The 15,279-nt window shown below is 43.9% G+C and overlaps 1 protein-coding gene across 1 annotated transcript in view; it reads right to left on the bottom strand.

Moving 5' to 3' along the window:
- Window positions 1-14,091, bottom strand: part of STIM2 (stromal interaction molecule 2) — a 151,637-nt gene extending 137,546 nt beyond the window's left edge. Inside the window, exon 1 of the mRNA XM_084625970.1 lies at window positions 13,846-14,091. Within this exon, the coding sequence (XP_084482096.1) occupies window positions 13,846-14,032 (187 nt within the window). The 5' untranslated portion in view covers window positions 14,033-14,091. The remainder of the gene's footprint in view (window positions 1-13,845) is intronic.
- Between the last annotated feature and the right edge of the window lie 1,188 nt (window positions 14,092-15,279).

Raw genomic sequence — 15,279 nt, forward strand, 5'->3', positions numbered from 1 at the left:
GATGGTTATGAGCCATAAAAAAAGTTTCACTTCCAGATTGCACATTTACTTTGCAGGGCTGAAAAACAATTTATTTGTACAGACTGAGAAAGTTTAGTTATGACATACTCAGGGAATACACACAATGCCAATTGTACAGTCACTGTTCAGAGCAGAACCATGCTTTAACACAAGGTGGGAAAACTTTTTGGCCTGAGGGCCACATCGGGGTGCGAAACTATATGGAGGGCCGGGTAGGGAAGGCTGTGCCCCCCAAACAGCCTGGCCCCCACCCCCTATTTGCCCCCTCCCACTAGTCTAGATCACAGGTGGGCAAACTACAGCCCACAGGCCACATCCGGCCCGCTGGACCCTTCTGCTTGGCCCCTGAGCTCCTGGCCCCGGAGATTCGCCCCCGGCTCCTCTCCCGCTGTTCCCCCTCTCCCGCAGCCTCAGCTCACTGTGCTGCCAGCGCAATGCTCTGGGCGGCGGGGCTGCGAGTTCCTGGGGCAGCGCAGCTGCGGAGCCCGGCCTGACCCGGTGCTCTGTGCTGCGCGGTGGTGTGGCTGGCTGCAGGCACAGTTGCCTGTCCTGGTGCTCTGGACGGCGCGGCTGTAGTGCTGCCAGCCACCAGTGCTCCAGGCAGCGTGGTGAGGGGGAAGGGAGGTTGGAGAGAGGTCAGAGGAGTTTGGGATGGTGGTCAGGGGGCGGGGGCAGTGGTGAGCTGGAGCCCATTAGCACCGGTTCGCGAGAACTGGTTGTTAAATTTACAAGTCCTTTTAGAACCGGTTGCCCCGCAAGGAACAACCAGTTCTAACAGGGCTGCTAAATTCAGCAACCGGCCAGAAGTAGCACCTCCACCAGCAGCGCCCCGCCCCATGCCCCGCCCCAGCTCACCTCCCTTCTGCCTTAGCCTCCTGCCCTGAGCGCACCACCCTGCCCTGCTTCTCCACCTGCGCCCCTCCCCCACGGCTTCCCGCGAATCAGCTGTTCACGCAGGAAGCCGGGGAGAGCTGAGAAGCAGGCAGTGGCTTTGCGCTCTGGCCCAGGGAGGCAGAGCGGAGGGAAGCTGGGGGGGGGGGGGGGGGGGGCGCCGTGAGGAGGGCTGCTCCCTGCCCCAGCTCACCTCCGCCTCCACCTCCCTGGGCCTGAGCGTGAAGCTGCCGCCTGCTTCTCAGCCCTCCCTGGCTTCCCGCGCGAACAGCTGATTCGGGGCGGTGCATTTAGGGGAGGAGCGGAGGCGAGGTGAGCTGGGGCCAGGTGGGGACCTGCCGGTGGGTGCTCTGCACGCACCAAATTTTCCCTGTGGGGGCTCCAGCCCCGGAGTCCCCACAGAGTCGGCGCCTGAACACCGACTCAATTAGCAATGACACCCAAAAACCACTCATCACAGCATACAAGTTACAGTGCAAGACCCTGTCACAGCAATTTACAGCACCATTTTGGCCTCCACATTCACAGTTCCTCATTTTCTATATTTGTACAATATACCAATAGAGCGCTGAGGAAGGAAAACAGAATAGTTAGGAAGTGAATGACAGACTCTCTTGTCCCGAGTGAACTCTGCAATTATAGAGATTATAAACGGGTAATGAAGGTTGGTTTTGTATAGCACTTTGACATTAAAATATATGTGCTGGTACAGAAAATATATGGGCCTATGTCAGAAATGTAAAGGGAAAGGTAAACCCCTTTAAAATCCCTCCTGGCCAGAGGAAAAATCCTCTCACCTGTAAAGGGTTAAGAAGCTAAAGGTAACCTCGCTGGCACCTGACCAAAATGACCCAATGAGGAGACAAGATACTTTCAAAAGCTGGGAGGAGGGAGAGAAACAAAGGGTCTGTGTCTGTCCGTACGCTGCTTTGCCGGAGATAGACCAGGAATGGAGTCTTAGAACTTTTAGTAAGTAATCTAGCTAGGTATGCGTTAGATTATGATTTCTTTAAATGGCTGAGAAAAGAATTGTGCTGAATAGAATAACTATTTCTGTCTGTGTGTCTTTTTTGTAACTTAAGGTTTTGCCTAGAGGGATTCTCTATGTTTGGAATCTAATTACCCTGTAAGGTACCTACCATCCTGATTTTACAGGGGTGATTCCTTTGCTCCTATTTACTTCTATTTTTATTAAAAGTCTTCTTGTGAGAAAACTGAATGCTTTTTCATTGTTCTCAGATCCAAGGGTTTGGGTCTGTGGTCACCTATGCAAATTGGTGAGGATTTTTACCAAACCTTTCCCAGAAAATGGGGTGCAAGGGTTGGGAGGATTTTGGGGGAAAAGACGTGTCCAAACTACGTTTCCCAGTAAACCCAGTTAGAGTTTGGTGGTGGCAGTGGTTATTCCAAGGACAAAGGATAAAATTAATTTGTACCTTGGGGAAGTTTTAACCTAAGATGATAAAAGTAAGCTTAGGAGATTTTCATGCAGGTCCCCACATTTGTACCCTAGAGTTCAGAGTGGGGGAGGAACCTTGACAGCCTATATTAATGCAAGCACACAACAACAGTTCCAAAGAGTTTGGGGGGGGACTGTCTCAGGGCACTAACAACTATTTACCCATAGTTAATACTTTCCCAGTGCAGTACCTGACAATTTGAGATTTTGAAACACTACCCATGACACTCTGTTATACACAATATTTGTGTTCTGGGGCGAATGAGTAGATGTGTTCCTTTAGCCCTACAGCAGATAATTAACTGCTTAAGGAAAAATATTGGGGTCATGTTTTCATTAGATTTTTGGGGGGAAAGGCAGGCAATTTTTGTAATAATTAAATGGCATCTTGGTCTTATTTTACCATTAAAGCAGTTCTTCTGCCACATAAGGAATTTTCAGACTTTGGGACATGAACCCCATCTTCAAGAACCAGCATATCACCCATATCATACAGCTTCCCTGTGATGACTGGTGAGAACCTGGCTTAAATCTTGAAGCATGAGGGTTTATATTAATCCAAAGCTAGTTTTTTTAAATATATATATTTAAATCGGATTTTTTTTAATATAACTGCTTAGTCCTTTTAAAAAAGTTCTGCTGAACTCCTGACCTTGTTAGCACAAAGATCCCATTGCCACAGGGTAAGTGCATTGTGTGGAGTATCATTTCCTTTTAACAGTTTTGAATGGCACTTTTCAATATCATGTCAGATGAAGATGATGAATGTACCCTTGTTCTTTTAAAAGAAAGTGACTAGAATCCTGGTTATTTATTTTCTATACTTTTAGCACGTCCCCTTGAATTTGTCTAAATTAAACAATCCCAGTCTTTTCCATCTCTCTTCATACGAGACTTTTCTATGCTCCTAATCATTCTTGTTGCCATTCCCTGAACCTCCTTTATTTCTATTAAAACCTTTTTGGCACTGGGTAACCAGAACTGAAGATTGTCTCCAAGTGGGGGTCATACCACTTATTTAGAGTGGGATTATAATATTTTCTTTCCATACCATTCTTATATATGCTAATAGTGATTATTTTTATACCACTGCTACACAGAGCACTCGACAAACAGGTGACAGTTAATTTAAAACCCAGAAATGTGTCTGTAGTTCAAGTTATTCCCTTCAACATCCATTTATTTGCATGTGGCAACACTAAATTGTATCTGCTACTGTTTTCTCCATTTACCTACCTTGGTTAGGTCCCTCAGAAGTTCTTCAGTTCTCTGTGGTCTGTGGACAAATCTAATTAATTCAGTCTTCAAGTTTAGACACTCAGTATTTACCCCTTTTTCTAGATCCAATACATTAAAACATCAGTCCTAGTACAGAAGTGTGTGGGCACCATGATTTAACTTTCTGCTATGATTAAAAGTCTCCTAAACTCACTCTCTCAGCAAGTTTTCCTCCTGGGTGTTCTCTTCCCGCTCCCAACACCTTCATATATTACCTGGTCCTACTCTCCCCCTGTATGTGCCCAATTCTGTCCCTAAACAGACAGCGGCAAGGAAAGAGACTTGGAAGAGATACTGGAACTACATGTCTCATATCAGTTCCAGCAACACAACCAAATTAAGATACACTACAGTGAATGCATTTTCAGAAAATGTTTGTTTAAAAACAAAAAACACGCTCTTACACCAAGTAAAATAAAACTCTCAGAAAATGTATTTCAAGTAACAAACACTGATACGCTTGGGAGGCAATGGAATTTTATGCAGGCTTCAGTCAACCAGATTAGGTTTAAATAGCTCAATAACTACAACCCCCTATGGCTGTGCAGTTTCACTTTGGTGAGCGTATGTAGTAAATTTGAACGGGGCAGGAGATAAGAGACCTGGTAGTTGGCAATGTTCCACAATCTAATTGTTAAATTATATGCCTTGAAAGACAAATACTGATTAAAAATGTGCACTGGCCAAGTGTCACCTGCTTTGATGCACCTAATTAATACAATTTTTAGTTCCAAAGTCACAAGGAGAACAACATGTGCAGGCGTCTTCTATATCTCATTACGTAACAAGACAAAAAATAAGACACTCCAAGATACATCCCATTAATTAAGATAAATTTGAGAACTCTATCTAAAAACAGCAAGCCATGCTTCACACGCAAACCATTAGCTATTTATTTTGCCTAATTAATTCACATTTCTAAGTTTTATCCCCTCCCCATCATCCCTGTAACTCAAAAAATTTTATTAGAAGTAATAAAACAATTGTGTTGCAGCCCTTTCGATAGCAATCACAGAATGACTATAATGATACAGGAAAGGGGAACTCCTGTTTCAACATGATTTTGAAACAAATGTTAAGCTAATCAACAAATTAGCTTTAGTTTGTTTAATAGTATAATTTCTTGCATGTCATTTTTGCTCTTCATTTTACTAATACACAAAACTGAAATAAGTGAGTCACAATTTCAGGGGCAACTGCATTTACATCCCCGCTCCATGGTCCCTCGAGGGCACCCACTTAAGGTTTCAGACTATCAGTCATCACCTCTCAGACAGAGTCCCCATGTCTTTCTCCTTCCAGACTGGGGGTTTGGGCTTGCAGTCCCTCTGCACCACACTGTGATTTCCCCACAGCAGGTCTGAGTGGGGTCCAACACCTGGGGTTAACTTTTTCTCCAGGGGCTATAACAGTGTATACCAGTTATCAACCAACCTTCACAAGGCAAGATAAATATATTAGGGCAAAAGTGATATAGAAACAAAACACTAAAAAAATAACTTCCTATGTGCATGCTAAAAGCACATCAGGGATCCCCCATCAGTCTCGTGGGGTTCTAGTAAGCCAAAGATTTTATATTGTTCCACAAAGGTTGGGTCTCCCCTCATGGACAGAAGGTTCTGCCCGTTGAATCAAAAGAAGGCACTGAGTTGCCTCAAATTCAGCCTCTGTATACCAAAAACCCTGTCTTTGTCTGTAGGTCTCCGAAAATCCAGTTTAAACCACTATATGCAAGCCTCCCCAGGGGGCAATAGCTCTCTCGAGCTATCCACAGCCTCAGTGATTTGCCTAAATCACTCCCCCTCAGCTCCGGATTTTAGTTTCTGAAGGAGCTCTGGTAATCCTCTGCACTGAAGTTGCATACAATCCCTGGCCCACAATGGTGCATAAACCATTCATTAAGTTAATACAGAATGGTCCCCAAAGATACTGCAAACAGTTGCAATATCTGGCAGTGATATTTCCAAATGATATATATGAGAGAGGAGAAAGAGAGAGACTAATCTAACAGTTTATGAAGTGTTATGGTTACCCTCTAAGGATCTTTGCTGATACAAACACTTCAAACTCTTTGGTTACTCAATTACAGACCTAAAAGAGGCAATTCTTCAACAACAAAAACTTCAAAAACAGACTCCAAGGAGAGACTGCTGAATTGGAATTAATTTGCAAATTGGACACCATTAAATTAGGCTTGAATAAAGACTGGGAGTGGATGTGTCATTACACAAAGTAAAACTATCCCTCCCCCCCCGGCCCGCCCTCTTGTCAACTGCTGGAAATGGCCCACCTTGATTATCACTACGAGAGGTCCCACCCTCTGTTCTCCTGCTGGTAATAGCTCACCTTAAGTGATCACTCTGGTTACAGTGTGTACGGTAACACCCATTGTTTCATGTTCTCTGTGTATATAAAATCTCCCCACTGTATTTTCCACTGCATGCATCCGATGAAGTGAGCTGTAGCTCACAAAAGCTTATGTTCAGATAAATTTGTTAGTCTCTAAGGTGCCAGAAGTACTCCTTTTCTTTTTGAGGATACAGACTAACACGGCTGTTACTCTGAAACTTGCTGATAAACTGTTACTAGAGGATCAATCTACCAGCAACTATTTCTCATCCTTTCTTTTCTTCAGATGCGGACATAAAAAATGCAGAAAATCAACTGCCTTTTTGAAGCCCCCATAAAAAACTCTCAAAGGAATTTTAGCACACACTGGACAGGGAAATCATTGTAGAAACTTTCTAGCAAATCTAGTTTAGGCACAGTTCTTGCTATAAACAATGTAAAATTGAAGCATCACATAAACCCCAAATGCAGTTAGTGCATATTGTCACAGCTTCTGTGGTAAAACCAGACTGGTGCAAACTGCTACAGGTACTGCTGATAAATCGGAATGATCTTAACAAAGTCCTTTTTTTTTTTAAATGAATTTTTACATGCAAATTTGCTTTCTGCTTCTCAAGCGTATATAGGCCCCAGATGGAGAATACTTAAATCTCAAGGCTATATTCAAGTTTAATAATGCAATGCTACTACAGCGGACCCTTGCTAGAGCGTGCATCGCTATAGCGTGGATTCACATATAGCGTGGTCGCAGCAATGGATCCCAAATTTAAATATTTAAATTGAGATCCACAGTAATGCAGAACCTGCTAGAACACGGTCCCCGCGTTAACACAGTACCGTGCATGGATCCCAAACCCCACGTTCTAGCGAGGTGTATAATTTAGTTCTTAGTCATATGACTGAAGCGGGAAGGCTATCCCCACACATCTGTTGAGCAACATTAGCATATGTTCTTATTAAATTATGGTAATTTGACTCTTCCTTTTATCTAACAAGGTTCTGGGGCATATTAACGGGACTGTCGTATGCAAGACACAGGAAGAAATTGAACCATTCTGTTCAACACTGGTGAGGTCTCAGATGGAGTAGTCCATCCAGTTCTGGATGCCACACTTTAAGAAGTTGCATGGTGTCAAGTATCAAGGGGTAGCCATGTTAGTCTGTATCCACAAAAACAACAAGGAGTCCGGTGGCACCTTAAAGGCTAACAGATTTATTTGGGCATAAGCTTTCGTGAGTAAAAAACCACTTCTTCAGTTGCATGGCACTCCTATTGCAAGTTTATATACTTATTCCATATACTATAAACATTACTTAGATTCCTATATTTTAAAAAGAATTTCAGAGCTAGTTCATAACACTAACTTGATGCCACAGTTGTGGAAGTCACTAAACTCCTTTCATATCAATGATGGCATTATTCCCATAGTAATTTGCTTTAAAAAGGGAAAAGCAAAAGGACACAGAAGAAAGGACAAATATTGCATAAAACTAAGACTGTTAGAGTCAACCAATGTGGTACAGTCAACCAATGTCACATACATTTTTATTTGGAGTATTACACTTTTTTTCTTGCCTTTAAGTTTGAGAAGATCTCAGTCATTCATTCCTGGCTCCACCCCTAACTCATGACAATAAAAACTATACAAACTTGCAACCATCACGTTTATGCCTCATATCTTACATGGTAGCTGCTTAGAATAAGTCATATAACCCATCTCTTTTTCCCTAAAATGTATCTACAGAACACAGATATGTTAAGTAAAGAAGTACACAGGATTACAGCTCAGTAAGTGAAACTGACTGAAAGGGCACTAACTTTTAGTAGTTTACCTATTATCATTTTCAATATGCATAGGAAGTATTAAGAAAGAAGAGTGTCTTCCATAGTGTTGACCACAGCCAAGTATGCAGGTAGTCTTGCCAACAGTTCCTCTCCCATTCACAGTAAAATGCATCACCCTACTTTCACTTATGACTGAAACACTTCCCTGTGACAAGTGAAGCAGTTCTTTAAATACTTTCACAACACTACTTTCCATGCAATGTATCTTCAGTTCTCTGTAATGAAATGCAACAGAACGAAACAAAAGCCAGCATCGTGTCACTAGCCAATGTTCACTGATCACCAGTGGTCCCTAAGGAACACTCCTGGATGAAACAAAGCTTACGTCAACTAGGGGTATGGCATTTACAGTACCATTACAATAAAAATAGTAGAGGACTCAAGATATGAAACATTTGAAAGAAAGTCTTAGGAAATGCTCAACTATGGACAAAGAAGCCTTCATTAATTCTATATTAGAGTTCTACTGGATAGTTGGGATTCAGCACTTGCTAGCCAACAGCCAGCGTAACTGTATCAGGGCAAACCCCAGGTATAGACATAGTAGCTATGAATTGCACTAACTGAGCTTACTTCTGTATCAAGCAGGAGAAAACTCAACTCGAGCAAATTACACCAGACTTGTCTATACTTGGGCTCTGCAATGGCTTAGCTATACTGATTTGCTGGCCACTGATTGCTCAACCCAAAGCACAGACACAGCCTAAAGCACCTAGTTTAACAAGGTATATGTTTCTTCACATTCTTTATGAGCTCAGCTGCAGGGGTAGAGCAGCACATTAATAAAATTATCTAAATGAAGGGCTGGGGGAAAGCTGACTGGTGCAGAGGAGCACACAGTTCAAACACACACATCCCTGGGGGAGGATTTATTAAAAGGGATTCTCTATATCATGTAAAGAGAAAATAGAAGTTGATAAAAGTACAGGTAAGATCTGAAGAGAAACAATCAAAAGTCAATCACATGAAGGCAGACAACTGAATATTGCCAAATTTTATAAGAGCTTGTATGCAAACACTAGTAGTCTAAATACGAAGATGGGTGAACTTGAGTGCCAGGTATTAAATGAGGATATTGACATAATACGTATCATAGGAATCCAGTGGAACAATGATAATCAATGGGATACAGGTTTCAGAGTAACAGCCGTGTTAGTCTGTATTCGCAAAAAGAAAAGGAGTACTTGTGGCACCTTAGAGACTAACCAATTTATTAGAGCATAAGCTTTCGTGAGCTACAGCTCACTTCCTCAGATGCATATCATGGAAACTGCAGAAGGCTTTATATATACACAGAGAATATGAAACAATACCTACTCCCACCCCACTGTCCTGCTGGTAACAGTTTATCTAAAGTGATCATCAGGTGGGCCATTTCCAGCACAAATCTGGAATGCTGGAAATGGCCCACCTGATGATCACTTTAGATAAACTATTACCAGCAGGACAGTGGGGTGGGAGTAGGTATTGTTTCATATTCTCTGTGTATATATAAAGCCTTCTGCAGTTTCCATGATATGCATCTGAGGAAGTGAGCTGTAGCTCACGAAAGCTTATGCTCTAATAAATTGGTTAGTCTCTAAGGTGCCACAAGTACTCCTTTTCTCAATGGGATACAGTAATTCTAGAGTACAAAATATGTAGGAATAACAGAGTAGTGGGGGAGTGTCACTATATGTGACAGATGCGTAGACTCAAATATAAGAAGCAGGTAGCCTGACAAAATCAGCAGGGACACTGGATGACTGAGATGTTAACGGAGCACTCAAGGAAAACAAGACCATTGCAGAGAAGCTAAATGAATTCTTTGCATTGGTTTTCACTGCAGAGGGTGTGAAGGAGATTCTCACACCTGAGCCATTCTTTTAGGTGACAATTCTCAGGAATCAGAGTGGTAGCCATGTTAGTCTGTATTAGGGGGAAAAAAACAAAAATAAAAAACCCCCGAGAAGTAATTGATTGGTCTTGTTACAGTTGGTATGGCAACACCCATTTTTTCATGTTCTCTGTGTATATATATCTTCCTACTGTATTTCCCATTGCATGCATCCGATGAAGTGGGTTTTCGCCCATGAAAGCTTATGCCCAAATAATTTTGTTCATCTCTAAGGTGCCACAAGTGCTCATATTTTTTTAATTCTGAGGAACTGCTCCAGACTGAGGTGTCAATAGAGGAGATTTTGGAACAAACTGATACATTTAACAGTATTAAGTCACCAGGACCAGATGATATTCACCCAATGCTTCTGGAGAAAATCAAATATGAAATAGCAGAACTGCTAACTGTGGTATGTAACCTATTGTTTAAATCAGCCTCTGTACCGGTGGCAACTAATGTAATGTCAATTTTGTAAAAAGGCTCCAGAAGCAATCCTGGCAAATACAGGGTTCTCATCTGTATGCTGTATCCATTCTTTGAGTTATACTTCGATTGTAAGCTCTTCATGACAGGGACGATCCCTCTGTTATGTGTTAATACAGTGCAGTCAGATCCAATATTGGGTTCACTACATATTACCACCATACAAACAAACAAACAAACAAAAACATTAGAAAGTGTAGCATGGTAAACAACTTGGTACTGACAAGGATATTTTTTCCATGTCTAGCTTATATTGTATAATTCCCTACAAAAAATTAGGTGAAGTAATCCTTTCAAGGACAGGTCTGTAGTAAGCAACTGTTTCTTAAGAAGGTGTTTTGTTTCTTTTCTTGGAATGCTTTAATTTTGAATCCCTCAGTTCAGATTAGTGGGTCATTTTCAAGATCTCTACAAGTTATAAACAGTACAAAAATGTTAATTATATTTTTGCAGGGATGCTCTGAGACAGATAGAAGACCTCAGTACTTTTTCAAAAACTTCTGGGAGAGAAGAAACAATAAGTCTTTTCAATAATTCTCAAAGTTGAGGAGTTAAATTTTACATACTGTTAAAGTAAATGAATAAACCAGCACAGTCTAGTTTGATAACACTTTTCTGTGGAATAATCATAACCCACAGAATGCTTTGGAATCACGTGCATTAAGGAAAAACTTACAGAATGAGGATGGAGCCATGATAATCAGGATCAGAGAAGTGTTCCAAGTGTAAGGAGTCTTAAAGAAGGCAGCCTAGGCACTCAAGCAGGATAAAGTAGTAAAGAAAATCTACATTTTTTGCAGAGTGAAATCATAGAAAGAAACATGAGGAGAAAAGGTGGCGGGGGGGGGGGGGGGGCAGGCTGTTGTAGGGCTCTGAAGGGAAGGACCAGGAATTTGACTGATGCTAAACAGATAAGTGATTTGAAGAATTGCTGGAGATAAAGTAGCAAGCCAGGGAATTGTTTATATGGCAGTATTTTGGACAGACTGAAGGACAGCGAGGTGGGTGTCCACAAAGCCATCCATATATATAATGATGCTATAAGTAACACTTTTAAAAAATACAGAGTTAGCAAGTATAGCAGCTTGCACTTTGCCTGAGATATTTCAAATGTGGAAGATGCATAAACAAAAAAATCCATTAAAAAAATCACTCAAAGCACCTTAAATATACATAGCATTATGAAGTCAGATTTCTTGCCCCATAAGAGAAAAAACTGTAAAGATGCTATAAAGATATTAAAATGTTGTAGGATGATTAAAGATAGCATTGTACAGTCCACATAAAATCAGAACAGGTCTCTGTGGTTATATTTCATATAAATCCACACTTGAAAAACCAACTAATCCAGTCTGTAAAGATGATGAAATACAGACAGCATCAATATAAATCACAGTACCCTATCTCTGAACTGTTTACTAATACCAACAAGCACCACCACAGAACGCTCTACAAACACCAAATCCTCACAACACCCTTCTGAGGTACGATCTCAAATTTACAGATCCGGAAAAAGATAAAAGTGACTTGCGCAATGCTACACAGCAAGTCAACAGAACAGCCAAGACTGGAATTCAGGAGTGCCTATCTCCCAAATCCAAGTTCAGTTTACTAGACTGTGTTGCCTCACTTCCCTGCATTGTCACTCAGGATATCGATTATAGATTTCAAAGATTGTAGATGAGCCTGTATTTTCTAACCCTCAGGTCATTCTTATCATTAAGAGATTCATGTAAGATCTTACCCAGAGAAATGTACCCATTTTAGCTCAGGGCACCAAGAATATGGTTTAATTTAACAGTAACAGTCTTTACATTGGTAAGTCATGTGAACTCTTTTGACTTACATGCTTACAATGTTTTCCTCTTACTCCTTTTCCTGATTAGACTTCTCTAAGCCTGGTGACCCCCACGCCAAAACTCTGCTCTACTTTTAACCACTTTTAAATACAACATCTGTGTGTAAATCCTGTCCCATTGTAATTAAGAACCCAACAGTCAAAGGATTTTCACTGCTATAAGCTTCCTACCATTCAAAAATATTAGAATAGTTTATTCAAATGTACACAAGCATCTCAAGAGATGTACTTTGATACTTTATTGATATCAATATTTCCAAATTCTTGAAGAAAAATTCATATTAAGAAGTTAAAAAAGCTGTTTTACTGACACTCCTTTTAAATGTTTCATCATAATCTGTGTTTTAAAATAATCAATGGTAAGAACATTTTACGCTCGAGAGATAAAACTGCATATGTGCATTATTTTTTAAAAAAAATATTAAACTGAGGCAAAACCTTTCCATTCAAGCATATCCTCCTCTTTTCTGGATAACCATCATCCATCCCTCCCAGGAACCAGGGAAGTCATGATTTTCATTGCAGCATCTGGCTCCTTGGCAGCTTTATAGGCAGCTGTGTTGGCAATTTTGGAAATACTTGCAAGTTTGTCCGTTAGGCTTTGGAGGGCCATCTAATTTTCCCAAAGCTGTTTTGCTGCTCTACTGAGTCATTCACTGCCACATTTTTGGGTACGAGTCCAATGGACCCATGCAGGTTCCATGATACGCACACACCCTCTGAAGCTGTTAAAAATTATGCTATGGATCCTTTTACAGCACACAGAAACTTGTTCATGATTCTTCTGTTAAAGCCACCCACATTCTGACCCATCACCTGCACACTAATGTTGCAAGTATATTTTGCGCAAATTAAATTAACAGTTTCTCTGGCAACCTTCCAACCAACATAGATATAGATGCACAATTAAATATAGTCATTGTGTGTCTAAGACTCCTCCACCCTGTGAAAGATGCCAGGAATGTGTCTTTTTGCTGAGGATACACGAACTCGTTAATACAAGCCATGTCCTGGGTGCTAGACACAAGATAAATGGTTAAGAGGGAGCCTCATTATACCTGAAGAGAGCTTCTGAGCCAGCCAACCTTCAAAACACCCTGTGCATTCACACAAACACAACCCACAGCAGGAGGCTATCACAGGAAAAGGGACTCCAGATCTTAACAAGATCATTAATTCAACAGGACCTAGCATAGATCCACCTTCAGACTCTTTTCCGGGGGCTTCGCTGGGCTGAGTGGGAAGGCTATGACTGCCAGCTAAGCTCTCACAGGAGAGTTAATACCGCATTGCTGCTGAAGCTGCTCATTTTCTCAAGCAATAACATCCAAAAAGCAGCCCCAGAGAGTCTCTTGGAGACCCGGCTGGCTTCTCTGCAGAGAGGAGCAGCAGCTCCGCAGTGTCCATCCCCGCTGGGGAGAAGGAAGGTTCATCAGAGCTCGGGGTGGGACCCGCAAGCGCAGCCAAGCGCTGGCGGAGTTTGCAAATCAGGGGGAAACAGTGGCTGCAGAGGGGAAAGCAGCCGAGAGCCACCCACGCACTCCCCCCCGCTCAGCCCGCTAGGGCTGCAGCGCGTCTGGCTGGGCTCTACACGGGGCTCGGCTGGTCCCCCGGGGGTAGGACGAGGCTCGGTTAGTTCCGCGCGGGCGGGACGGGGCGAGAGTCCCCCCACGGGCGGGACAGGACCCGGCTGGTCAGTACCAGGCTCCGCCCGGGGCCGCAGGCGGAACTGCCTGGGGTCCCCGTCTCCTCGCGGGGGACGCTCCCGCCCAGGCTGTTACCTGTCCCCGTTGCCGGGGGCTCTGCCGCGGAGGCGCCGCCTCTTCTCCTGCCCCCGGCCACGTCCCCGGACTCCAGCTCGCATCCCGCGGCGGCCAGGAGCAGCCCCAGCAGCAGGACCAGGACCGGGGCTCCCGCTGCCCCCGGCCGCCTCCCCGCGGCGCCGCTCGGGACCCGGACCCCGCTCATCGGTGCCGCTGCCGCAGCGACCGCAACCGGCTCCGCTGTGCCGCTTCCACCCCCGCCCGGCTCCGGCAGCCGAGCCGCGCTCCGCCCGCCCCCTGCGCCCCACGCTGCCTCCCGCCGCCGCCGGCTTCCGGGGCTCCGCGCCTGCGCGGCCAGACGTCACCGCGCAAACGAGCCTGGTGACTCCTCGGGGAAAGAGGCGCGGGCGAGGGGGGCGGAGCTGAGGGGGGCGCGGGCGGGGTAGCCCAAGGGGCGGGGCGGGCTAGGCAGAGCAGGCTGGGCGCGCGGCGGGGAGGCTGTGGGGCCGGGGGCCCGTGCCGGAGTCCGGGCCCGCCCCTGCCATGAGAGACGCAGGGGAAGCGGGGCTGCCCCAGCCGCGGGCCAGGAAGCGGGGGAGGGGAAGGAAGAGGGAGACGGGCGGGTGGCTCCAGGAGAGCAGGGAGCCCGCCGCAGAGAGGCGCGGGGGCGGAGAGGGAAACAACAAGGCACGAGCCAGGCAGCTGCAGGATGCAGGAGGGTCCTGCCGAAGGCAGCAGTGGGACGGAGAAACGGGGAGGGGGAGAGGAAACGGTAACTGATCACTTTCCTCCGTGCTCAGTTTGTAATGAAAAGGCTGCCGGGGCTACTGCAAAAAGAAGAGGAGGACTTGGGGCACCTTAGAGACTAACCAATTTATTTGAGCATGCGTATCCGATGAAGTGAGCTGTAGCTCACGAAAGCTTATGCTCAAATAAATTGGTTAGTCTCTAAGGTGCCACAAGTCCTCCTTTTTGCGACTACAGATTAACACGGCTGCTACTCTGAAACCTATTCTTCAATCAGGGACAACCAAAGAACAGTCAGTAAATCCTAGGTGCGTTAACGGAGCAGCAGATCCACCCACAAATGTCACATTTAAAAAAAAAAAACCTACCTTCTCCCACAGTTTCCTTGTAAATACCATGAAATTATAAAACTAAATAACTTGTCCCCATGGCCGTCATAAATAGCTAATAAGATCCTCCTCTTGCTGTACTTAACTACTTGCTCCTTCCTCCTACTCTGCAGCATTTGTGGAAGAGTACATCTGGCTAAACCTTTATGTGCTCTCCCCACAGAGCAGTAAATGGAATGAAATTGCTACTTAGTAGTATTTACAAAAAAAATTGAGCTACACAATCAAGCTTATGTTAAATTAATTCCCTGAGGGTTTTAAAATGTACATAAGTTTAGCAACTTTTCACTGAGGAAGGAGCATAAAAGCAGAGCTT

This window comes from Lepidochelys olivacea, assembly GCF_965140295.1.
Source record: "Lepidochelys olivacea isolate rLepOli2 genome assembly, chromosome: 4".
NCBI lineage: Eukaryota > Metazoa > Chordata > Testudines > Cheloniidae > Lepidochelys > Lepidochelys olivacea.